Below are 27976 nucleotides of genomic sequence, written 5' to 3' on the forward strand. Positions count from 1 at the left end.
AACACAGGCAGCAATCTCTTCGACCTCAGCAACTTCTTCCTAGAAACATCACCAAAGGCAAGAGAAGCAAGGGCAAAAATGAACTATTGGGACTTTATCAAGATCAAAAGCTTTTGCACAGCAAAGAAAACAGTCAACAAAGCCGAAAGACAACTGACAGAATGGGAGAATATATTTGCAAATGTCTTTTCAGATAAAGGGCTAGTATCTAAAATCTATAAAGAACTTATCAAACTCAACACCCACAGAACAAATAATCCAATAAAAAATGGGCAGAAGACATGAACAGAGACTTCTCCAAAGAAGACATCCAAATGGCAAAGAGACATGAAAAAGTGCTCAATATCACTTGGCATCAGGGAAATACAATCGAAACCACAGTGAATTACCACCTCCCACCAGTCAGAATGACTAAAATTAACAAGTCAGGAAATCAGGAAATTGCCAACAGGTGTTGGCGAGGACGTGGAGAAAGGGGAACCCTCCTACACTGTTGGTGGGAATGCAAGCTGGTGCAGCCACTCTGGAAAACAGTATGGAGGTTCCTCAAAAAGTTGAAAATAGAGCTACCCAATGACCCAGCAATTGCATTACTAGGTATTTACCCTAAAGATACAAATGTAGTGATCTGAAGGGGTACCTGCACCCCAATGTTTATAGCACCAATGTCTACAATAGCCAAACTATGCAAAGAGCCTAGATGTCCATCAACAGATGAATGGATAAAGAAAATGTGAGAAATATAGATAGATAGATTTATTGATTTCGGGGTTTTTGATGGGTGCATCTTTCATATATATATATGCATCTTTCATATATATATATGAAAGATGCACCCATCAAAAACCCTGAAATCTTGCCATTTGAAATGACATGGATGGAACTAGAGGGTATTATGCTAAGCAAAATAAGTCAATAAGAGAAAGACAATTACATGTTCTCCCTGATATGAGGAATTTGAGAAGTAAGACAGAGGATCATAGGGGAAGGGACAGAAAAATGAAACAAGACGAAACCAGAGAGGGAGACAAAGCATAAGAGACTGAAGGGTGGGAGGGATGGGGGTGGTTGGTGGATGGACACTGGGGAGGGTATGTGCTATCATGAGTGCTGTGAATTGTGTAAGACTGATGATTCACAAACCTGTACCCCTGAAATAAATAATACATGGTATGTTAATTAAAAAAAAAAAACTTCAAATGAAAAAGGTGCTAAGCCATCTTGGAGGGTTGAGTGGAGACTGGTCTCAAAGCATGGGAAGCTAGATTAGATGAGTTTTGTTGTGTTCTGAGTCTTTAATTCCACATATATCAAACCTATATCCTCTTTCTCTTATGTACCAGCCTCTTAAAGCATACCCTACTGAACATCTCCAACAGGAATGAATAGGTCCAGCCCACTGTTGGGAAAAGGGGACAGAATTAAAATGCTGCCCTTCCAAGAGCCAGTCTTTTTTATCAGTTCACTTGCTATGACCTAAAAAAGCAGGACCACAAAGTGATCATTAAGAGGCAAAAGAAAACAGACAGTTTGAAGAAGTTGATTTTTATAGACTGCATCATTATCTGAGATCCACCGGGCCCCCTTGGAAACAGAACAATGCACCACTTGAAAACAGCTAATGCGTAAAGCATCTCTGATGGAAAATTGTTTCTCTTTAATAAGGTAACAAGCTCTAACTCTAAATGCAAATCAGACTCGTGTGGGTCACTCCAGCCAGGTTATACAGACATGAGTGAGTCACTGCTTTTGATGCCCAACTGGCGAATCTGAAGGTTTTATAATGGCTCATATGTGGCTGCTGTGGACAGAAAGGACTCTGGTGCTAAGCAAGACAGCAACTCTGGTCCTTCTCTAGCTTCAAAGAAGGAAAAAATGGGAGACTTTTGCTGAATACAAGACTCTGTTCTCAGAGTTGCAAGTGGATGAAAGATGAGCAAAAACACTTATGTGAGGGAAGAAAAGAAAATATTAAACCATAATAAGATCTGTGATGGAATATGAACCGAAAAAAAAAAAAAAGTAGCTATGAAGAAGAGTCCCAGAAGAGAAAGATCACATATTTAGCTGAAAAAAAAAAAAATGAGGAAACCTCTTTCGATGAGCAGTGTCTAAGATGGCCCCCCACTGATCCTTAAACCTTCTGGGCTCACACCCTTGGAAAACTCCCTCCCTTTGAGTATGGGAAGGGCCCATGTCTTGCTTCTAACAGAATATGGCCAAGATGAAGGAATGTCACTTCTGTGATTAGATTACATAAGACATATCTCCCACCCTGTTAGCAGACCCTCTCCATTACTGGATCCAGTGAAGACAGCTGCCACAGAGAGAGGCCCATGCAGCAAGCAGCTGAGGGCGGCCTCTGGCCTCAGCCCAAGAGCCCACAAGGAATCTAATACAGCCAATAACCACATAAGCGTAGCCTTCAGATGAGTGACACCTTGATTACAGCCTTGCGAGAAACTCTGAAGCAGAGGACAGATCCAAGCCATGCCCAGATTCCTGACTCAAGGAGAGCCTTGTTTCCTCACAACACCTTGGACACCAAATGCATGGGTTTTCTGCACCAAGCAACTCCCTAATTCTCTGGCTGTCCTACAATTTAATTCAATTCTGATGCTTACCTACCTAGGCTTAGCACAGACCTCACGGTTAAGGGGTCAATCCCATGAGACTGCCCCCAACTTCAGACACCAAATGTACATAGTGGGTTTTGAGGTTACCCACACTTCTGAGTTGGCTACGTATTGGGGAGAGGAGTTCCCATAATCCCCCTCCTCAGGTTCAATAATTTGCTGTAATGGCTTACAGAACTCATGGCAACACTGGATGTACACTTACTGGTTTAGTGCAAAAAACTTAATAAAGGATACAGATGAACAGTCGGGATGAAGAGCTATATAGGGCAAGGTCCTGAAGGATCCCAAATGCAGGAGCTCTTGTTCCTGCGCAGTGGAGTGCCCCACTCTTCCACTCACCAGCCCAAACCCTGCTGTTCTGAAACTTTTCTGAGGGCTTCATCACATAGGCATGATCAACTGGTACTCAATCTTCAGCCCTTCTCCCCTCCTTGGGGGATGGCAGGTGGGGCTGAAAATGTCAAGTTTCTAATCATGGCTTGGTTTTCTAGATAGCCAGCCTCCATCCTGAAGCTATGCAGGGGTCCACACATGGAGCTGCTTCATAGAACAATAGATGCTCCAATCACTCGGCAAGTGCCAAGGGATTTAGGAGCTATGTAAGACATTCCTATCACCCCCACCATTCAGGAAATTACAGGGGTTTTAGGAGCTCTGTGTCACGAACCAGGGTCAGACCAAACATTAGAACAAAAGATATTCCTAGGACCTCTATCGCTAAGGAAATTCCCAGGGTTTTAGGAGCTCTGAGTCAAAAACTGGGGGCAGAGGCCAAATATATACTTCTTTTTATGCTATGCTGACCCACAAAAAATGCAAGTGTTACTTTAAGCCACTAAGTTTGTGGCAGTTTGTTACACTGCAATAGATAATTAATACACATGTAAAATGACAACTGTCATTTGAAGACCAAAGGGATGATTTTCACAGGAGATGAGTAATTAGGCAGCATTCATGGCAGAAAAGAGGCGGCTCAGATGCTCGAAGGCAGAAAAGCACAAGGAGGGTTTAGGAGTGATATTCCTACTCAACGAAGCCCAGCTTGGCTGGATCTAAAGTCTGGATGGGTAGGTGTCAGAACATAAGTTGGAGAGGCAGGCAGGAGAGCCCTAGTGGGCACGAACTGCCAAAGAGAGCTATCAGAGCTCATCACAGATGTGGTCTGAGAACTTCCACAGGAAGATTCATTGGACAAGTATTGTTCCAAGAGGCAACAGTCTTAAAAAAAAAAAAAAAAAAAAAAAAAGATTTGGAAATGCCTATAAAGGGATGCTATGCTTTCACCTTTGTGAGATACTTTCCCTTCCATTACCTCATTTGATTTATGAAAGAATCTATGAAGAAGTTGAGACCAGTATTTATGATGAAGGGGTGTGTGTGTGTGTGTGTGTGTGTGTGTGTGTTTATAAAAAGGAAAATGAAGCAGTAGGAGACAAGAATGACTAGGAAAAGCTCTTGTTCAGGACCTTTTTCTCCCTACTATGAGTGTTGCCAGATTTTGTTGGATCCCCCCTTCCCTGGTAAGAGATGCAAACAGGCCTCACTAGACAGGTTTGGATCCTGGTCCCAGTGTACCAGAGTAAGCCCACCTGCTACTAAAGATGCTTTGAAATAGGAGGGTCAAAAACAGTGTCAGAGCCTAGGCCATGCCCACCAAGTTCATAAGTTATTGTGGCTTCTGGCTCAAGCAAATGAATCAGAGTTGAGGGGACTGGGCAAAGAGGGATCAGCTAATGGGAGCAGAGATGAGAGACTTCACTGTGTAGCTGAGTTTTCACTCTAGGGCTAGTGAAAGGGTATGCAAGGGTGGGAGGCTGCTTCCACTTACACGGATGGGGTGACTCATTCATGTTTGAATTTTTTTCTTTTTAAGCAATATCTGAAAACCAGGCACAATTTTCTCCTATAAAATGTTAAATAAGATCTGCCCTTAATGGTGGACATTCTATACCCAGAGTAGGACAGCTGTCAGTTCTCTCTCCCCATCCAGAGCCACATGACCCAATTTTGTTTTGTTTTTCCCATAGGGTTAGTTAGAATCTTCAACAGCTTTTTGTAAATCTCAAAAGGTTGCAGTCACCACTGCTCTATTAAGTAAAGATTCCCTGACATGTTACTGCATGACTTAGAAAAACCTAGTTGGTAATTCTCAGGAAAGAAAGGACATTATTTAGAGTGACCCAAAGGGGAAATCAATGCCAGGAAGATGGACCTGTAGGCAAGTAATCCTCTGTAGTGTCAATGAAAGGGTCTCTACCAGAAGAAAAAAAATATCGGAAACCTTAGGTAGCAAGTTAAATACGATGCTTGGGCAAAGGGATGACTAGGGAAGATGGACTTGACTGAGCCTTCCCTTCTTAGAATCTAAAGAACAGAAAACTTCACAGACAATCGTGCCAAGTCCCAGGTAGAGGGAAATGGAGATGAAAACTGTCCCCATCTACAGCTGATTTTCAGTTTCTCAGTTCAATGAATAACAAATTGAACTTTTCTCTTTCAATTCAATGCAAAAAAGAGAGAGAGAGCCTCCTTGACTAAAGGTTGATTTTAAATAATTGTGAGAATTAGTCTTTTTAAATGAAAATCATCTTAATCATTCGATACCTGCTAAGGAAAGAGAAGTATCCCTTTATTTCTTGAAAATACTCATCACTTCCCTCTTAGTTCCATATACTTTTCTGTTAGGTCTTCTACAAAACTCTCAAAATCTTTATCAGCTACTTCCCAACCCCCAATTCTGCCCCTGGGTTTTTCTTATTTACCAGTTTGTGCCTTGGTTTTATAAGACAATGACTACTTCTGGGTAAATTCCAACTGTGGGCCAGCTACTTGATAACCTCATCAATTTCCCACAGCTCCAACTGATGACATTGTTCAGATCTGTAATTCTCACCATCCCTCCTCTGGGTCTACAGTTCTACTTCCAGATGCCTACTAGATGTCATAAACTGAATGACCCTCACATAACTCAAATTCAACATGTGATCAAAAGCTGAATTCATAGTCCCTCTCACCACTGATCTTGTTTTTTTCTCATTTAAGAATGTAAATACTCATGCAGTTACTAAACTAGATATCAAGTTACTCTCATTCGTGAATGCTCCTCTGCTTCAAGTCCCATATCTGATCTATCATCCAATCCTGCCAATTCTAGTTCTGAAATATCTTGGTAACCAATCTCTTCTTCTGTATTCCAGCTGCCACCACTCAGGTCTTCAAGTGCCTCTAGTCTTAACTAGTCCCATGCCATGCCCCAATTTCTCCCCTCTTCCTAAAAGTCTCCTTTCCTTAACAACCTTGCATGACTCCCACTACCACAGCCTCTTCATGGCCACAGATAACTGGGCAAAACCCCACCAGTGCCTATTTTCCCAGCATCCTCTGTAGACTTCTCACTGGGAAGTGCTCTATTCACACTGTAGGATGTGAATACTTATCATCCACTTCTGTGCCCCTGTTTGTACCAGGAGTATTTTCTACCCTTCTTCACCTGGCAAACCAGACTCATCCTTCATGGCCCAGAGAATAAACTTTTTTTCTTTTCCTCTCCCTCATCTTCCCTCCTCCTTTCACCTTCTGCCCTTCCCCCTCTGAATGGACCCTTCCCTCTCTCTGCAAATCTGTTCCTCTTCTCCATGTGCACTGTCTTGATTACTAGCAGCCTCTGTTTCCAAGTGTCTCCAGACATCATTCCATATCACATTTTTAGCCCCAGAGTCCTTAAGCTGTGGAGAAAAAAAAAATCTCACTGGTCACTGGCCAGTCAATGTGTTGAAGATTTTTGGGCCAGGAGTCTACTCATGGTCTAACCAAGGCCCTGAGGACAGGGGCAGACTATACTTCCCACCTTAGGGAAGGCAATTTCCATTCCCAGGCAAGACCCAGAACACGTAACTGTTACTGTAACTCGTCTCATAGACTAAGTTCACCTGAAGAACAAGCATCTAGATTTTTACTCTTTGATCATCTTTCTTTTGCAGCAAAGAGCGTAACACTGGCATGTAATGCCCTCCGTATTTGCTTGGATATTCTTGGTTGAAATGACAAGACATTCAACACAAACCAGCTTATATATATTAAAAGTGACTCAGTAGCTCATGTGCCTGGAAGTCCAGAGGAAAGGCAGGCAGGCTTCAGGGTCAGTGGATCTACAACCCACTAATGGCAGGAGGGGCCCAGATTTTTTCCTGTTCTCCATTCTTCTATTCACAACACTAATAGCAAGTCATAGAACAGCTGTCAGGAGCAATTAGAGATAAATGTTTCCTGTTGATATCCATCAGGAAACTACTTACAACCCAGAACTCTGCGCAGGAATCACCCCAATTAGACTGCTAAGGTCATATGCCTATGGGAAGAGGAAATGATACGAAGCTACAATGTCTAATACAGTAGCCACGAATCATACATAGTTGTTTAAAGTAAAATTAATTTAAGTTAAATACAATTAAAAATTCAGTTTCTCGGTCACAATAGCCCTATGTCAAACACTCAACAACCACAGGTGGCTGGTGGCTACGGTTTTGGACAGTACAGATCAGAACACTTCTAATTCTTCAGAAAGTTCAGTTGGCATAAGGTAAGCAAGCATACCAAGCAACTGGTACAAGGCAACCAAGACTCAGCTTGGCAGCTGGGGTCAACTTCACCTGAAGTACAAAGATCTGGGGAAGGAGCAGATGAAAATCTAGGCACATATGGGAAGGGAAAAGGTGAAACAGACATTGGGAGGGCAATAAACAATGCCTAATATATTCTTATAGTAAGAAATTCAATGGATCTGGTACGATTTGCTCTTTAAATAATATGATGCATATGTAGAAATTGTCTGTTGTTACTGTAAATACAAGGTATTTTTCTTTTATGAACTCACTAACTTCCTGTGGAACACTGGACAAGCCAAGTAACTTCTCTGAGCCTCAGTTTCCTCGTCTGTAAAACAAAAGGAATGAACTAGATCAGTTGTTTCTAACCTTTTAATCACAACAGATTTTTTATAGCACATTTTTAAAAATTAATTTTTGCCCAGGATCTCACACTTGGAAGTATTTTTAGTAACTTAACTGCATTGAAAATTAATCTGCTATTCTGTTGCTGCTGTTGTTTTAATCAAAAACATATAGCTGTTAATTAGAGCTTCTGATTAGTGGGGAAAGTCACTGTTACCATAGTAGGCTTGTATCATTTCTAACAAAAGTGAAGCTGATCTCACAGTCTTACTGAAAGCAAATTTACTATTTTCATTCAGTGCTATGAAATACTTATGATTAATGTGAAGTGCTCCACCAAAAGACCCTAGGGGTAGACTATCACATGTCAAGAACAGCACATGAATCTTGTAGGCCCCATGCAGGTCCAGAATTCTACAACTTCAATGACAATGTAACTATAAACAGATCCAACACTTGTTACTAGTATGGAATGGCCTGACCTAGAAAGTACCAGAGAAGGGGATGAGTGGATGCACTGGGAAGAGAGTGATTCAAAGGTAACAGAAATCTAATGAACAAGGGATAAGAAATAAGGAGAAAAATGACACCATCGCAAAAAGCTGTTTATCTTCCCTTTTCATGACCAGTAAGCCCAAGAAAAGTGGATTATTAAATAATCCAGGGAGCCAAGAATAAAGTTAGAAGTGGACAGCAAGCAAGAGAATGAGGGGCACCATACTGAAAAGGGTGCTAGAAGAGCCATGCGGAAGGGGACTCTAGAGACCTTCAAGTCTTCACTCACCTCCACTGAGAAGGGCATGCTAGAGTCATGGAAACTCCTATTTTCATATAAAAGCATGAACAAAGTTTATTATAGATTATTTCCTTTTATTTAAATTTCTATTGCAATAGTTTTGTGTTAAAAGGGCAAGAAAGCTGACAGGCTTTCCTATTCCAGGTGCTATAAGGAAGAGATAGACTGGGGCAGAGTACAGATTATAAAATAAATTACTTGTAATATTCTGAAACCCAAGCCCCCTAGGCCTGCTGAGGCGCCAAAGAGAAACAAGGCATGTAGGTAGGAGTGATTCCATGATACTAAATGGGAAGAGGAAGTAAAAAGGACATGCTGATGAAAGAACTGGCCAAGGGTGCCTGGGTGACTCAGTTGATTGGGCGACTCCCCTCAGCTCGGGTTATGATCCCAGAGTCCCCAGATCAAGTCCTGCATCAGGCTCCCAGCTCCATGGGGAGTCTGCTTTTCCCTCTGACCTTCTCTCCTCTCATGCTCTCTCTCTCTCTCTCTCAAAAAATAAATAAAATCTTAAAAAAAAAAAAAAAAAAAAAAGAACTGAGCAAGCTCCAGTTATATTTCAATAAAGAACAGATGTAATTATTATTACTTCAAGATTTCCTATAATTCATCATGATTTTTTGTTTTTGTTAACCCTTCTAGTAACCATGCATTTCATAACAAAAAAATCCTTTCAAAAACCTCACATTTCTCAAATAGCTAAATAGAGAATTACCAGATGACCTAGCAATTCTACTCCTAGGTATATGTTCAAATGAATGGCACACAGGGATGAAGATGCTTGTGCACCAGTGTTCATTTCAGCATTAGTCACTATTCAATAGCCAAAAAGTAGAAACCTCATGCGTCCACAAATGAACAAAATGTGGTACACACAATGTAATACTATTTGGTCACAAAAAGGAATGACATGCTGATACAAGCTACAACACAAGTGAACTGTGAAAACATGCTTAATGAAATAGGACAGACACAAAGGGAAAGTACTGTATGATTCCACTTTTACGAAGTATCTACAACAGACAAATTTATAAAAAGGAAGTAGATTAGTGGTTATCAAAGGCTGCAATGGATGAAATAAGGTCACAGCTCAACAGTTCTAGAGTTCTATTTAGGGTGATGAAAAGTTATGGGATGGACAGTAGTAACAGTCGCACAAAATCATGAATGTAATTAATACAACTGAACTGTATACGTAAAACTGGTTAAAATGGCAAATTTTATGCTATGTATTTTACCACACACACACACAATTTTTTTTAACCCACAAGAGCTTCTATTGATTACAGAGACTCTAGGTCAGGGGACAATTTGATAAATAATATTTATTGGCTTTCAAGAAGGGGAACCCAGGGTTAGAAGAGAATGGGAAGGTCCCTCTATGTAACAGTCCCTTTAAAAAAGTCTTAGAGAGAAACTAACTGACGAATGAATGTCCCTTTAAACTATATTTCCACCCCAAACTTCTCTCATCAACTTCAACTTGCATTCCAACTACACATGGTCACCTCAGATTTAACATGTCTAAAAGAGAGTTCTTAGAAATAAAGGATAAGGGGCATCTGGGTGGCTCAGTGGATTAAGCCTCTGCCTTTGGCTCAGGTCATGATCTCGGGGTTCCGGGATCGAGCCCCGAGTCGGGCTCTCTGCTCAGCAGGGAGCCTGCTTCCTCCTCTCTCTCTGCCTGCCTGTCTGCCTACTTGTGATCTCTATCTGTCAAATAAATAAATAAAATCTTTAAAAAAAAAAAAAAGAAAGAAAGGATAAAAATAGAAATTACTTATAATAAATAAAAACACTAAAAAATAAACTTCTATTAAAAATCAAACAGGGCACCTGGGTGGCCCAGTTGGTTAAGCGTCTGCCTCCGGCTCAGGTTGTGACTCCCGGTCCTGGGATCAAGTCCCACATCGGGCTCCCTGCAACCCTTCTCCCTGCTCCTGATCTCCCTCTCTCTCTCAAATAAATAAATACAATCTTTTTTTAAAAAAATAGGGGACTAGCAATTTCAAAATGAGGGGAAAATTAAAAGAGGTTATAACAGATCCAGACAAAATTAAACAACTGAAAAGATTCTGTACAACTCTATTCCAATATATTAGAATATGTGGTTAAAATATATGATTTTTCTGGAAAACATGAACTATCTAAATCAATGCAAGAAAAGGAAAAAAATTCCTACAGAAAACAATGGTCATTGGTAATGGAGGAAGGTACAGCTAAAGAAACCCTAGACCATGTTTCAAGTATGAGTTCTTTAAATGCTTCAATCATTGAGAAAATTTGATCATTCTCAATGCTGTTTTAACTGCCCCAAAGCACTAAGAAAAAGGCTCCCCAATTCTTCCTATCAAGTTAATAGAAATTAATACCAAAACAACAAAAAGAGCACAATAAAAAGAAACCACACACCAATCTCACATTTTACACAAAGCCCCTAAAATTACAAATAAATTATCACCAAACAGAATTGAGTCACATGTGAAAACATGCTATATACCATGACCAGATGAGGGGCATGGTCACATAAGGGATGCAAGATTTATTCAGTGTTTTATGTTACCATGTAAATAAGCCAAAGGGAAAAACAGTATCTTGAAAGAAGCTCAAAGGCACTTGAAAAAGAAAAAAGTCAACATCCATTTCCAGTAGAAACTTTTAGTAAAAAAGAAAGAGGACAGTTGGTTAACTTGGTCTCAAGCCAACAACCAGCACTGTACTTGAGAGTTTATTACTGAAAGCATTTCCATTAAAGTCCAGAAGACGGCAATCACCACTATTATGTAATATAGTTCTTAAAGCAATGGCCAGTGAAATTAGGCAATAAGTAAGCAGCACAAAATTAGGAAGGGAAGGTGCAAATTCAAAGGTGCAAAATCAAAACAAGCAACTAAAAGATTATTAGAAATAATAAGAGCACTCATTAAGGTTTCCAGTTTAAAGTATACACTAAAACAACCCCAACAGGTTGTTGGGTTTTTTTTAAGGTTTTATTTATTTATTTGACAGACAGAGATCACAAGTAGGCAGAGAGGCAGGCAGAGAGAGAGAAGGAAGCAGGCTCCCTGCAGAGCAGAGAACCCGATGTGGGGCTCAATCCCAGGACCCTGGGATCATGACCTGAGTCAAAGGTAAAGTCTTTAAACCACTGAGCCACCCAGGCGCCCCAACAACAGGTTTTTTTTTAATATATCAATAATTACCTGAAGGAAAATGATAGAAAAAAATTTCCTTTCAAATTAGTATCAAAAACCACAAAATAGGGGCACCTGGGTGGCTCAGTGGGTTAAAGCCTCTGCCTTCGGCTCAGGTCATGATCCCAGGGTCCTAGGATCGAGCCCCACATCGGGCTTCTCTGCTCAACAAAGAGCCTGCTTCTCGCTCTCTCTCTCTGCCTGCCTCTCTGCCTACTTGTGATCTCTGTCAAATAAATAAATAAAATCTTAAAAAAAAAAAAACCCACAAAATACTCAAGTTTTTTTCTAAAAATGTGCAAGATAATGATACATACAAACTATTAGGCATATTAAGAGGATCTAAGATTTTATAATTCACATGTGAATAGGCTGGATAAATTAAGATGTACATAGACCAGGCTACCGTCAAAACAGTGAAACAGGGCACAAACCATCCCCCCAAAACACCCCACAGCTGAGAAAGGGATTGAGGTGATATATTTTAGCCTGCATTATTATAATTAGCACCCCACAGGACCAAAAAAGGGGGGAAAAACAATCCAATAACCACTTAAAGCAAGAAACTAACTGTTGAATTTCCTAATAGTAAAAAATAATTAAAACACACTAAAATCCTGTTCAGCAACTATCAGTTCCAACAGTTTAAACCAGTGGCTCTCCACGCATGGTTTGAGACCCTGTTGGTGGAACCATAAGATTAAGACTCTTCTCAAAATAATTCTAAGATGTTATTTGTTGTTTTCACTCTTACTCTCTCATGGGTGTAAAGTAGGGATTAGCAAACTAAGCTGGCCAGCAGGCCAAATCTCCCATGTCCATTCGTATTTTGTCTGTGTGTGTGGCCGACAACACTGAAAATGTTTACTGTATGGCCCTCTACAGAATACCTTTGCTGACCCCTGCTCTACTGACTAATTGAATGTGTGCTTATATATTCTTGTGTTTTCTAGAATTTTCTAAGATATTAGATTTAAAATATAATTGAGTACATTTTAGAGGTTAATTCCACTTTTTTCTCAGTATTCCAACTGTGATTGTATCTACTATAATTTCATTAACACTGAAGAAATCATTTTGAAATCTGAAATTTTCCTTAAATGTACACAGAAACACAACCAGAAATAAGTATACTTATTTTGCAATAATACTTTCAAGTTTTCTTAGTTTTAATTTTAAAAGAAATGTTCATAGATATAACTCACATGCACAAAAGCAATTTGGAGTCTTCAATAATCTTTTAAAAGATTTTATTTATTTATTTGAGAGAGCACACACACGGGGGAGGCAGAAGGAGAGGGTAAGCAGACTCCCCACTAAGCAGGAGCCTGAGGAGAGGCTGAATCCCAGGACATTAAGATCATGACCAAACCTAAATCAGACGCTTAATCGACTGAGCCACCCAGGTAAATTAACCTGAGTAAATTTACTTTAAAGTGGGAACCAGGGGTACTGGATGGCTCAGTCATTAAGCCTCTGCCTTCAGCTCAGGTCATGATCCCAGGTCCTGGGATGGGGCTCCCTGCTCAGCTGGAAGCTTGCTTCTCCCTCTCCCACTTCCCCTGCTTGTATTCCCTCTCACGCTGTTGTCTCTGTCAAATAAATAAATAAAATCTTTAAAAAAATAAAATAAAAAGGGAAAAAGTAGAAACCAAATTTTATAGATCATGGTGGGAAAAATTACCTTTATTTTATAAAAATAAAAACATGTTACAAATTTGGGGTCATCGATGGGAGCATATACTATGTAGAACAAAGATTACTAGAACAACAGGATTTTAACATAATTTTATTACTTTTTCTATTTTTACATAATTTTTTAAAAATTATATGCTATAGTCTCATTCTGTTTGACATTTATAGTACATTCATAAGAACAATTATTTTTGCAAAAATATTTAAAGGTTTCATTAATTTTTCCAAGGATCTTTCTTAATCTACTCTTTTTTTTTTAAGATTTTATTTATTTATTTGAGAGAGAGATCACAAGTAGGCAGAGAGGCAAGCAGAGAGAGAGAGAGGAGGAAGCAGGCTCCCTGCTGAGCAGAGAGCCCAACGTGGACTCGATCCCAGGACCCTGAGATCATGACCTGAGCTGAAGGCAGAGGTTTAACCCACTGAGCCACCCAGGCACCCCATTCTTAATCTACTCTTATTCAAATAAATTAAAATCTAAGATTTTCTTTACTGACACTTTGAGCAATTACTAGTATTTGTAATGGAAAATAAAATTGTAATTCTCTGAATAAAATTAATTACTAGGAAAAACACCCAAATGAAAATAGTGGATCTAACTATGTTAGTTTTTAACAATAAGCAGTAAAGACTTCATACTCTAGAATACCTTGGAGCCAAAGCCTGGGGCAGATCAATGCCAGCTCTTCAACCACATGCTTAAGCTGTAGAACATGACAATTCTTCCTTTTCAGTAATACATGGGTATTTTTTGCCCATTTTTTTAAAGATTTTTTTAAATGTTTTTTTTAAATTTCTTTTCAGCATAACACTATTCATTGTTTTTGCATCACACCCAGTGCTCCATGCAATACGTGCCTTCCCTAATACCCACCACCTTGTTCCCCAACCTCCCACCCCCCGCCCCTTCAAGACCCTCAGATTGTTTTTCAGAGTCCATAGTCTGCGGTTCCATGGTGAAATGGTGAGCACTCTGGACTCTGAATCCAGAGTCCATAGTCTCTCATGGTTCACCTTCCCTTCCAATTTCCCTCAACTCCCTTCTCCTCTCCATCTCCCCATGTCCTTCCTCCATGTTATTTGTTATGCTCCACAAGTAAGTGAAACCATATGATAATTGACCCTCTCTGCTTGACCTATTTCAGCATAATCTCTTCCAGTCCCATCCATGTTGCTACAAAAGTTGGATATTCATCCTTTCTGACAGAGGCATAATACTCCATAGTGTATACGGACCACATCTTCCTTATCCATTCATCCGTTGAAGGGCATCTTGGTTCTTTCCACAGTTTGGCAACCGTGGCCATTGTTGCTATAAACAGTGGGGGTAAAGATGGCCCTTCTTTTCACTACATCTGTATCTTTGGGGTAAATACCCAGTAGTGCAATAGCAGGGCCATAGGGAAGATCTATTTTTAATTTCTTGAGGAATCTCCACACTGTTTTCCAAAGTGGCTGCACCAACTTGCATTCCCACCAACAGTGTAAGAGGGTTCCCCTTTCTCCACATCCTCTCCAACACATGTTGTTTCCTGCCTTGCTAATTTTGGCCATTCTAACTGGTGTAGGGTGGCATCTCAATGTGGTTTTAATTTGAATCTCCCTGAGGGCTAGTGATGATGAACATTTTTTCATGTGTCTGATAGCCATTTGTATGTCTTCATTGGAGAAGTGTCTGTTCCTATCTTCTGCCCATTTTTTGATATGATTATCTGTTTTATGTGTGTTGAGTTTGAGAAGTTCTTTATAGATCCTGGATAACAACCTTTTTTGTCTGTACTGTCATTTGCAAATATCTTCTCCCATTCCATGGGTTGCCTCTTTGTTTTGCTGACTGGTTTTTTAAGTCTACTAAGAAGTTGAAAGAGTGATATTACAAATGTTAAGTTAAGTTAAGTAACTGTTAAGTTACTAGGTGTTAACATTTTATTATATCTGCTTTCTCTTATTATATCAGCTTTCTCCCCCATGGGATGCACACATGTGCACACACACAGTTTTCTTTTGCTTTTCTAACCCATATAAGAGTAAGTTAAAGACATCAAGATACTTCACCCCAAGCACTTTGGTTAATAATTCCCTAAGAACAAGGATATTCTCTTATATATCTTCAATACCATTATTACATATAAGAAAATTAACAGTAATTCCAAAATGTCATCTAATATATAGTCCAAATTTAAATTTCCCCAATTGTTGGGGCACCTGGGTGAAGCAGTCAGTAAAGCACCCAACTCTTGATTTCAGCTCAGATCATGACATCCAGCTCCATGGTCAGTAAATTTTCCTTCTGTCCTTCCTTCCACTGTGCACTCTCTCGCTCTCCCAAAATAAATAAATAACTCTTTTTTTGAGGCTACCCTTAAATTTTTAGGATGGTTCAACATCAGAAATAGATTTAGAGAGAAACCAGATAATAATCTCAATCAAAAAAGAATACGCACTGTAAGGTTAAGCAAAAGGCAAAACTGTAGCATTAACAAAAGGTTACATGGGAGAATACGTATTTGAACTAAGAATAGAGAAAAACTTAAAAACCCGTAAAGTATATGACTAATTTTTATCACATTAAAAAACTAAGGGCTTTTGTTCAATAAAAGACACCGCAGACAATGGTAATGTGAAAATGACTAACTGCCAGAATGGGAGAAGAGATTTCTAATTCCAAAAATGGAAATGGGATTATTATAGAGAATAGATAAGAAATTCCTACAAACCTGAGAACAGTAACCCTGATAGAACAATGGGAAAATGCTATGAAAAGGCAATTTACAGAACTTAAACTAGAATACAAAAATGAGAAAGCTAGATTATTCTAGCTGTTGGCAAGAATGAGAAGATGTAAGAAGCCTCAGGCTTCCTAGTGGAAGCTGAACTGACGTCATCATTCTGGCTTAGGTCAAAGCCTCAGTCAATAAAGAACTGTTCCTCTGCCTTGCTTTGTCCTTTGTGCATGTATTTCTTTGGGGGATTTCACAGGGAGAAATGGCCAGTCTAGCACAGGCTCTGGGCCTTAGACACCATAAGTCCTGACCAAATACCTCTACCTGAATCACACCTGATGTGACTGCATTGGCCACTCAGTCTAAAAGGACATGGAAATAAAAATTCCACTGCCCCCTACTCACAAAGGTCTGGACATGGCTTTACCTTTTCTTTTTTTGAGGGACCAAATTTATTTTAATTTTTCTGAAAATATCGGGAACTATGAAAAATAAGCCAGAAGCTATAAAGCACCATGTTCTGCTGGAACCTGAATTCATTCGTTGATGTGTTTTCAGGTTTCCCAACTTTACAGTCATTGACATTTGAGCGTGTTGCTTTATAAATGATGGGATTCCGGGGTGGGAAGTGAGTGGCTTTACTTTTTTTTAAATGACATTTCAAAACATTTTTCCAAAAACTGTGGTTGATAGGAAATTCCTATCAATTAAATATTAAACAATATTTAATGTTTAATATAATTTCTGAAGCAAACATAACTCTCTTCTTGTACTAATCACCATTTAGGGAAAATTTGATTTCAGAATCTGGAAACAGAAGAAATTGAGCTCTAAGAAACAATGGTCAGGAGAAAGTGTTCTTGGGATTTAAGTAGCCTAGAAGTATCACAAGAGAAAAATCATATGGGTCTGCTTTTCTTAGCCAAAGGGAAATGCAGTCAATTTTCATCCAAGGGAAGAGAACATAAACACGGACACTGAGCAGGACCGTCACGGAAGGAGATAACCTTAAGTGAGAGAAAAAGTCTCATCCTCATCCTGGAGCTGACCCAGGTAGGCCTCAGAAGAAGCAGTTAGATTTCACACAGATTCTTCCTTCAGAGAAGAGCCAGAGGCGGCCAGGAGACAGAAGGGAAAGTGAAAGGGTCCCGGACTCCATTGTCATCAGGGTCCTAGTGGAAGCTTGTCTCCAGATCCAAAAACTGAACAAGATCTCTGGCAGACCTAGCTAGGACAGAGAACAGGAAATGTACATCACAACCTCAGGAGGTCTTGATCCCCAAGATTCAGAGGCCAAAAAATGCTCCTAAATTTCCTGATGATGAAAGAGGAGAGCCACATTCAGTACCATGTCACCATCATGATTTTCATCCTCTGGAGCGTTTGTTAACCAGGTAACCAATAACCAAATTTTCTGACACCAAAAAAACTGATTTGGGCCGTCCCCAATCTCTACCCAGATGGAAGGCTTCTGTGTTGACAACAGCACTGCTGGCCTGGACTATGGCAAAAGCTCGGCCTCAGGAACCTGCGGGGCTGGGCCTGCGAAAGGGACCTGGGTCTTGGGCCCACTCTCTCTCAGGGGCTGAGGATGGCACAGATCCAGGCTGTCTTCCTAGAAGAAACTACTGGCTAGGCCTCAGGTGCCCAGAGAAACTTTTCTCTTAACGTAACAACAGGTACTGGTTGCAGACCCTCGGTTACCTGTTCACTTACCAGAGAAACATAGTTATGGGATAAACAGGAATGTTTCCTGGGCAAAGAGAGATACATAATGCGTACACATGCAAAAAGTAAGGTTTGCTTTAGGTAAAACATGATATTGAAACAAAAATAAATAAAAACACTCATTGGAACACCAGTGTGAAATCCTACTGGAACACCACTAGGATTAATAACTATTTGCAAATACGACACAAAGCAAAGAACCTTTCTAGAAGTCTTAGGAAAAGTTTATGATGTTCTTAAGGTTATGGTTTGTTTCAATAACAAATTTCAAAACCTTAAATGGTGCAAAAAGTACCAACATCCTAACTGTAACCAGATTTTGTATCATCCAGAGAAGAGAAGTGGTTGAAATATCCTAAAAACACCATAGTTTTTAAAAGAACAAATTGCCATTTTCCTAAATATCAAGAGGGCAAGAAATGAGAAACAGCCATGTGGTTTCACAAACTCTCTATTTAGAGGCTAGCAGGAAAGAGAAATTTGTACCGCAAACTGAGGAAAGGACTAAGGCTGTTCCCTCAGTCAGGCCTAGTAAGGAAGGAATATAAACAACAGTAAAATAGGGAGACCATAAAAAGAGTAAGAAAAAAACACGCATACAGCGGACATGCAAGGGATTCGATGATATTCACTTGTAAGAGAGAAGGAGGGGAATTACAACAGAGAACAAACCAAGAGCAGGTCTGGCATCAAAATTTCCCAAAAAGCAAAGAGCAAAGCAGATTATCAATATCCACTCTAGTATCAATTCTGTCATCCCTCCCATCCATCAATATTTTCTTGCCCTTGTGTTGGTACCAACCACTAACAAGAAATCAGGGAATCTAATCCCTTCGGTTTGGGAGCCCAGGGGAACAGAAGTTCCTGAAGTCCGTTAAGTCCGAACACCAGAGCTAGGTTTCCATGAAGCAGTTTTGGGCCAAATACTAAGTAAGTTTTAAAGTGCTCCTTTGCCTGGTTTTGTTCTGTGAGATCTCCCTCCCTTTGTCCTGCAAGATCTTGTTGAAGAGGATCTGTCTACATAGGGTCCTGGTTCTTTCCCTCTCTTCTCACAGAGAAGACATGATTCACAATAGTGACGCCATGATAATATAAACACACTCTCAGAAGAGGGTCACATATCCCACTGCTTTTAAAAGAAGAAAGAGAAAACAAGAGAGGAATGAAATTTCAAGGAATAACATTCAACTGATATTGGCCGAGCCTGGAACAGTGAAATCACTAGTTAAGCAGGCCACAAAACAAAAGGAACCTGAGTGCCTCAGGTCAGCGTACCTGGAGGACCACTGACTGAAGCAGTAGTCTCTTCATTCGAAAAGAATTTCACAGTTGGAAATTCCTTCTGAATGAGGAGTACTTGGCACCAAAAAGTGACCCATGTTTTCAGAAGATGCTCAGCACCCCAGGTCACTACCTCATCAGCAGTGAAGAAACAGAGGGATCCATATGCAGTCACTTGCTGAAATCACCTCCAGCTTACTTCAGGATGTCAGTGAGGCATGCCCACCCGTCCCTATCACAGTGTGTCCACAGGACAACCTCTTTTAGTCATCTTCTGGCATTTCTTCTAGTCTTTCAAGGGGATAGTATCAGAAACCTCTTCCTGATTGAAAAAGCTCATAATCTAGCCAGCCAACCTAGGTCAATCATTTCCATGTCAGAGTATAGATAAAACTCTATTTGGCTGGAAAATATACTCCCTGCACTTAAAACTTCTTAGCAATCTGTACATTAAAATATTCCAATTTTTACTGCTACTTTGGTTTTCCCGTGCGTGGTCAGCTAGGGCCCTTGGTCGTAGCTCATTGCCCATGTGTTTGTACCTGTTTTCTTCTGCATCCAGAGGACACATAGCTTAGATCTGATCAGAGACAGTAAGACTGGCCTTTTTTCAAGGTTTAAAATCGAAACACATTGTAAAGATAATCTACTTGTCAAATTTAAGGTGATCCATTCCCGCCACCTATGATGGAAAATACTTTTAAAATGTACTGAATTAAAGCAAAATCCAGGGTAAAGTGAAGAGCTTTTTTGGATTTGAAAGATCAGCTTAATTCTGTTCCTGTCAGCTACAGGGGTGGATTGCGCTCATCACAGGAAATGTCAAGGTCAGCTATCAACACAACTCAAGATCTATTAGGGAAGGACAAAGAGCACCTACTGGCCCCAGGAGCCACCAGCAGCATCTCCCACCCCTCCTGAGAGCCAGCAGCCAGAAAGGGTCAAAGATCCCCCCTTCCTAACAGCTGCCACTGGTTAGAGGTTGGGAAGGTCCCAACAGCACTGTGTGATTAAGTCTGTAGCCCAAAAAGAATCCCAATCCTTAATCAGGTTAGTAAAAATGTCAGACAGCAACCCAGCACTCACCTTTGTCATGAACACAAACTGAGGGTTTCTTGACACCATCAACTAGAACATTCTGTGTGCTGCCATGTCCATCTTCTGGGTCGCTGTCTTCAAACTGAGCCTCTATAATGACATCAGGACTATCATTATAGCCTTTCACGGGCTGCTGCAGGAGATGGCTTCCACAGAGCTCCTCGGGGAGATCTAATTCATAGGCACCTTCTGTTTCTTTGTCATTGCTCTCTGGTTTAATTACCTGAAGAAAATAGAAAAGTTCTGCTAAATCACTGGAGGGAATGGGAAATAGCAGATTTTTCTCTTCTCGTTTTTCTTTCCTAAGGGAAAAATGCACATTCAGAAGCTTCACAGCAATGGTCACTCACAAGGTAGTTTGAAAAATAATATTCATTTTCCAGCTGCACAGACAACCTTATGGAGACGACCAATCCAGTACTGCCAGAGTGGCTGTCAGCTCCTCAATATGCCCAAGATGAATGCCATCTCTACTCCCCATTTTTCTGATGTACCTACCTGTTTATCCGCTCTCACCCAGAGGCCCTGAATACCACAAGTACTAAGCTGCTTCATAAGGGTACATCACATGGATCAGTATGTTCAGAGGGGATAAAACTCAGCAGAGTATGTTACTGCACTCCATGTGAAACCACAGAGAATGATGAAATGGAAAAAACAAAATTAAATGTAAATAAGCGTTTTTAAATGTTCTCATAAAAAACAGAAGCCCTTAATTCTCCATTTTGAGGCTTGAAATCAGTATAGAAAGCACACAACTGATGGATATTTATATGAACACTAAGAATGAAGCATTAAATAATATGACAAATATTTTCAATTAAAAAAAGAGTAAAGTAAATATGAGAAGAGTCTAGATACTAACCCACTTAGTGAGTTTGTCACATAAGTCATATGTCCGTACTCTGATTTCTATGGCATTTGATTTCTATGGATTTCTCTAGCAGTTTCTCTATGGGTTTAATTTTGAGAGGTCTAACATTTTTCTGAGTTTAACCTTTAAGTTTCAAGATAGATGCCCGGCTTCAACAAGCCAGATTACCATTCGAATCAGACTACACAAAGATCCTTTAATAAGGGATCTTTATCTTACACAAGGCAGAAAAAATTACTGAAAGAAATCTTTCCCAAGACATTTTCACTCCACAGATTTCAATTAACATAACCATCCCCAGACAATGAATATTATACTCACCCAGAAAATCAAAGTAAAATAGGCATTCTAAAGATTCTAAAAATATATTACCGAGTTTTTAAAAAAGTGACTTCATGCGGAAACAGAAAAACTTGTAGACAGTAGTTAATTTTTCGGAGTAAAATTGTGCCTTTTAATAACATTTTTTGGAAACTTGATTCCCAATTTCTTAATATATATAATGAAATTTTCTTTCAACTCTTGCCATGTTTTGACTCTTGTCACATCTATTCATTCATCTGATCACTCTTTCATTATAAGAAGTTTGAAGGTTACTTTTCTTTGACAGTAAAAGAAAAAAAATTCAACTGGCTAGGCCAGAAATCTCCAAAAAGATTCCCTCAGGGAAGAGGAAAGCCACAGTTGGTCTTTAAATTATAATACAATCATAAAACCCAGCTCTCCTCTGTGCATTTCTGCCTTGTCACAAAAGTCAGTTATCATGCCTGACCCAAAGGAGATAATTCAAAAATAGAGAATTCAATGACAAGTTAGGAAAGAAAAAGAATTTGACATCACTCAAATCAGTAAACCTAGTCAATGTCTTTAAATGTGCCTGGCAAATTCATCTGTCCCGACCATCCCTGACCCTGAAGAACAAACACACACCTTGGGCATTGTCAGAATAGCCCAAAGCATGGGGCACCGGATGGCTCAGCCAGTTAAGCATCTGACTCTGGCTCAGGTCTTGATCTCAGGTTCCTGGGATTGAGGCTGGTATCAGGCATCTCACTCAGTGGAGAGTCTGCTTGTCCCTTCCCCACCTTGTGCTCTCTCTCAAATAAATACATAAAATCTTTGGGTGCCTGGGTGGCTCAGTGGATTAAGCCTCTGCCTTCAGCTCAGGTCATGATCTCAGGGTCCTGGGATCGAGCCCCATATCCAGCTCTCTGCTCAGCTGGGAGCCTGCTTCCCCCTCTCTCTCTGCCTGCCTCTCTGCCTACTTGTGATTTCTCTCTGTGTGCCAAATAAATAAATAAAATCTTTTAAATATATATATATATATATATATATATATATATATATATATATATATATAATCTTTTTTTTAAAATAGCCCAAAGCACAGGCAGGAGGTATACGTGCACCCTCTGTGTCTAAAGCATGGTGGCTATGACAGGATCACTGCTTTTGTTTTTTCTATGTCATTCCCACACACAACTTCTTTTTTTTTTTTTTTTTTTTTTCATTTTCTTTTTTTTATTTTATTTTTTTTTTAATTTTTTATTTTTTATAAACATATATTTTTTATAAACATATATTTTTATCCCCAGGTCTGTGAATCACCAGGTTTACACACTTCACAGCACTCACCAAATCACATACCCTCCCCAATGTCCATAATCCCACCCCCTTCTCCCCAACCCCCTCCCCCCGGCAACCCTCAGTTTGTTTTGTGAGATTAAGAGTCACTTATGGTTTGTCTCCCTCCCAATCCCATCTTGTTTCATTTATTCTTCTACCCATTTAAGCCTCCATGTTGCATCACCACTTCCTCATATCAGGGAGATCATATGATAGTTGTCTTTCTCTGCTTGACTTATTTCGCTAAGCATGATACGCTCTAGTTCCATCCACGTTGTTGCAAATGGCAAGATTTCATTTCTTTTGATGGCTGCATAGTATTCCATTGTGTATATATACCACATCTTCTTGATCCATTCATCTGTTGATGGACATCTAGGTTCTTTCCATAGTTTGGCTATTGTGGACATTGCTGCTATAAACATTCGGGTGCATGTGTCCCTTTGGATCACTACATTTGTATCTTTAGGGTAAATACCCAATAGTGCAATTGCTGGGTCATAGGGCAGTTCTATTTTCAACATTTTGAGGAACCTCCATGCTGTTTTCCAGAGTGGCTGCACCAGCTTGCATTCCCACCAACAGTGTAGGAGGGTTCCCCTTTCTCCGCATCCTCGCCAGCATCTGTCATTTCCTGACTTGTTGATTTTAGCCATTCTGACTGGTGTGAGGTGATATCTCATTGTGGTTTTGATTTGTATTTCCCTGATGCCGAGTGATATGGAGCACTTTTTCATGTGTCTGTTCGCCATCTGGATGTCTTCTTTGCAGAAATGTCTGTTCATGTCTTCTGCCCATTTCTTGATTGGATTATTTGTTCTTTGGGTGTTGAGTTTGCTAAGTTCTTTATAGATTCTGGACACTAGTCCTTTATCTGATATGTCGTTTGCAAATATCTTCTCCCATTCTGTCAGTTGTCTTTTGATTTTGTTAACTGTTTCCTTTGCTGTGCAAAAGCTTTTGATCTTGATGAAATCCCAGTAGTTCATTTTTTCCCTTGCTTCCCTTGCCTTTTGCGTTGTTCCTAGGAAGATGTTGCTGCGGCAGAGGTCGAAGAGGTTGCTGCCCGTGTTCTCCTCAAGGATTTTGATGGATTCCTTTCGTACATTGAGGTCCTTCATCCATTTTGAGTCTATTTTTGTGTGTGGTGTAAGGAAATGGTCCAATTTCATTTTTCTGCATGTGGCTCTCCAATTTTCCCAGCACCATTTATTGAAAAGGCTGTCTTTTTTCCATTGGACATTCTTTCCTGCTTTGTCGAAGATTAGTTGACCATAGAGTTGAGGGTCTATTTCTGGGCTCTCTATTCTGTTCCATTGATCTATGTGTCTGTTTTTGTGCCAGTACCATGCTGTCTTGATGATGACAGCTTTGTAATAGAGCTTGAAGTCCGGAATTGTGATGCCACCAACATTGGCTTTCTTTTTCAATATCCCTTTGGCTATTCGAGGTCTTTTCTGGTTCCATATAAATTTTAGAATTATTTGTTCCATTTCTTTGAAAAAGATGGATGGTACTTTGATAGGAATTGCATTAAATGTGTAGATTGCTTTAGGTAGCATAGACATTTTCACAATATTTATTCTTCCAATCCAGGAGCATGGAACATTTTTCCATTTCTTTGTGTCTTCCTCAATTTCTTTCATGAGTACTTTATAGTTTTCTGAGTATAGATTCTGTGTCTCTTTGGTTAGGTTTATTCCTAGGTATCTTATGGTTTTGGATGCAATTGTAAATGGGATTGACTCCTTAATATCTCTTTCTTCTGTCTTGCTGTTGGTGTAGAGAAATGCAACTGATTTCTGTGCATTGATTTTATATCCTGACACTTTATTGAATTCCTGTATAAGTTCTAGCAGTTTTGGAGTGGAGTCTTTTGGGTTTTCCACATATAGTATCATATCATCTGCGAAGAGTGATAATTTGACTTCTTCTTTGCCGATTTGGATGCCTTTAATTTCCTTTTGTTGTCTGATTGCTGAGGCTAGGACCTCTAGTACGATGTTGAATAGCAGTGGTGATAATGGACATCCCTGCCGTGTTCCTGACCTTAGCGGAAAAGCTTTCAGTTTTTCTCCATTGAGAATGATATTTGCGGTGGGTTTTTCATAGATGGCTTTGATGATATTGAGGTATGTGCCCTCTATCCCTACACTTTGAAGAGTTTTGATCAGGAAGGGATGTTGTACTTTGTCAAATGCTTTTTCAGCATCTATTGAGAGTATCATATGGTTCTTGTTCTTACTTTTATTGATGTGTTGTATCACATTGACTGATTTGCGGATGTTGAACCAACCTTGCAGCCCTGGAATAAATCCCACTTGGTCGTGGTGAATAATCCTTTTAATGTACTGTTGAATCCTATTGGCTAGTATTTTGTTGAGTATTTTCGCATCTGTGTTCATCAAGGATATCGGTCTATAGCTCTCTTTTTTGGTGGGATCCTTGTCTGGTTTTGGGATCAAGGTGATGCTGGCCTCATAAAATGAGTTTGGAAGTTTTCCTTCCATTTCTATTTTTTGGAACAGTTTCAGGAGAATAGGAATTAGTTCTTCTTTAAATGTTTGGTAGAATTCCCCCGGGAAGCCGTCTGGCCCTGGGCTTTTGTTTGTTTGGAGATTTTTAATGACTGTTTCAATCTCCTTACTGGTTATGGGTCTGTTCAGGCTTTCTATTTCTTCATGGTTCAGTTGTGGTAGTTTATATGTTTCTAGGAATGCATCCATTTCTTCCAGATTGTCAAATTTATTGCCGTAGAGTTGCTCATAGTATGTTCTTATAATAGTTTGTATTTCTTTGGTGTTAGTTGTGATCTCTCCTCTTTCATTCATGATTTTATTTATTTGGGTCCTTTCTCTTTTCTTTTTGATAAGTCGGGCCAGGGGTTTATCAATTTTATTAATTCTTTCAAAGAACCAGCTCCTAGTTTCGTTGATTTGTTCTATTGTTTTTTTGGTTTCTATTTCATTGATTTCTGCTCTGATCTTTATGATTTCTCTTCTCCTGCTGGGCTTAGGGTTTCTTTCTTGTTCTTTCTCCAGCTCCTTTAGGTGTAGGGTTAGGTTGTGTACCTGAGACCTTTCTTGTTTCTTGAGAAAGGCTTGTACCGCTATATATTTTCCTCTCAAGACTGCCTTTGTTGTGTCCCACAGATTTTGAACCGTTGTATTTTCATTATCATTTGTTTCCATGATTTTTTTCAATTCTTCTTTAATTTCCCGGTTGACCCATTCATTCTTTAGAAGGATACTGTTTAGTCTCCATGTATTTGGGTTCTTTCCAAACTTCCTTTTGTGGTTGAGTTCTAGCTTTAGAGCATTGTGGTCTGAAAATATGCAGGGAATGATCCCAATCTTTTGATACCGGTTGAGTCCTGATTTAGGACCGAGGATGTGATCTATTCTGGAGAATGTTCCATGTGCACTAGAGAAGAATGTGTATTCTGTTGCTTTGGGATGAAATGTTCTGAATATATCTGTGATGTCCATCTGGTCCAGTGTGTCGTTTAAGGCCTTTATTTCCTTGCTGATCTTTTGCTTGGATGACCTGTCCATTTCAGTGAGGGGAGTGTTAAAGTCCCCTACTATTATTGTATTATTGTTGATGTGTTTCTTTGATTTTGTTATTAATTGGTTTATATAGTTGGCTGCTCCCACGTTGGGGGCATAGATATTTAAAATTGTTAGATCTTCTTGTTGGACAGACCCTTTGAGTATGATATAGTGTCCTTCCTCATCTCTTATTATAGTCTTTGGCTTAAAATCTAATTGATCTGATATAAGGATTGCCACTCCTGCTTTCTTCTGATGTCCATTAGCATGGTAAATTCTTTTCCACCCTCTCACTTTAAATCTGGAGGTGTCTTCGGGCTTAAAATGTGTTTCTTGGAGGCAACATATAGATGGGTTTTGTTTTTTTATCCATTCTGATACCCTGTGTCTTTTGACAGGGGCATTTAGCCCATTCACATTCAGGGTAACTATTGAGAGATATGAATTTAGTGCCATTGTATTGCCTGTAAGGTGACTGTTACTGTATATGGTCTCTGTTCCTTTCTGATCTACCACTTGTAGGCTCTCTCTTTGCTTAGAGGACCCCTTTCAATATTTCCTGTAGAGCTGGTTTGGTATTTGCAAATTCTTTCAGTTGTTGTTTGTCCTGGAAGCTTTTAATCTCTCCTTCTATTTTCAATGATAGCCTAGCTGGATATAGTATTCTTGGCTGCATGTTTTTCTCGTTTAGTGCTCTGAAAATATCATGCCAGCTCTTTCTGGCCTGCCAGGTCTCTGTGGATAAGTCAGCTGCCAATCTAATATTTTTACCATTGTATGTTACAGACTTCTTTTCCCGGGCTGCTTTCAGGATTTTCTCTTTGTCATTGAGACTTGTAAATTTTACTATTAGGTGACGGGGTGTGGGCCTATTCTTATTGATTTTGAGGGGCATTCTCTGAACCTCCTGAATTTTGATGCTCGTTCCCTTTGCCATATTGGGGAAATTCTCCCCAATAATTCTCTCCAGTATACCTTCTGCTCCCCTCTCACTTTCTTCTTCTTCTGGAATCCCAATTATTCTAATGTTGTTTCGTCTTATGGTGTCACTTATTTCTCGAATTCTCCCCTCGTGGTCCAGTAGCTGTTTGTCCCTCTTTTGATCAGCTTCTTTATTCTCTGTCATTTGGTCTTCTATATCACTAATTCTTTCTTCTGCCTCATTTATCCTAGCAGTGAGAGCCTCCATTTTTGATTGCACCTCATTAATAGCTTTTTTGATTTCAACTTGGTTAGATTTTAGTTCTTTTATTTCTCCAGAAAGGGCTTTTATATCTCTCGAGAGGGTTTCTCTAATATCTTCCATGCCTTTTTCGAGCCCGGCTAGAACCTTGAGAATTGTCATTCTGAACTCTAGATCTGACATATTACCGATGTCTGTATTGATTAGGTCCCTAGCCTTCGGTACTGCCTCTTGTTCTTTTTTTTGTGGTGAATTTTTACGTCTTGTCATTTTGTCCAGATAAGAGTAAATGAAGGGGCAAGTAAAATACTAAAAGGGTGGCAACAACCCCAGGAAAATATGCTTTAGCCAAATTAGAAGAGATCCCAGAGCGTGAGTGGGGAGAAAGGGGATAAAAAGAGGTTCAAAAAGGAAGAAAGAAAAAAGAAAAAAAAAAAAAAAGAAAAAAAAGAAAAGAAAAGAAAAGAATTTTTTTAAAAAAAGAAAACACCTAAGAAAAATGTAAAAAAAAAATATATATATATATATTAGATAAACTAGTAAAAAATCGTTAAAAAAGAAAAAGGTAACAGTTAAAAAAAAAAAAATTTTACCCGAAGGCGAGAAAAAAAAAAAAAATGAAAAAGGAAAAAGAAAAAA

General features: G+C 39.5%; 1 protein-coding gene across 2 annotated transcripts in view; it reads right to left on the bottom strand.

Moving 5' to 3' along the window:
- DIS3L2 (DIS3 like 3'-5' exoribonuclease 2) overlaps positions 1-27976 on the bottom strand; it is a 366764-nt gene that overhangs the window by 209797 nt on the left and 128991 nt on the right. For both annotated transcript variants that reach the window (XM_059167711.1, XM_059167710.1), the window contains exon 6: positions 20092-20326. In XM_059167711.1, coding sequence (XP_059023694.1) covers positions 20092-20326 — 235 coding nt within the window. The remainder of the gene's footprint in view (positions 1-20091; positions 20327-27976) is intronic.

This window comes from Mustela lutreola, chromosome 3, assembly GCF_030435805.1.
Source record: "Mustela lutreola isolate mMusLut2 chromosome 3, mMusLut2.pri, whole genome shotgun sequence".
Taxonomy (NCBI): domain Eukaryota; kingdom Metazoa; phylum Chordata; class Mammalia; order Carnivora; family Mustelidae; genus Mustela; species Mustela lutreola.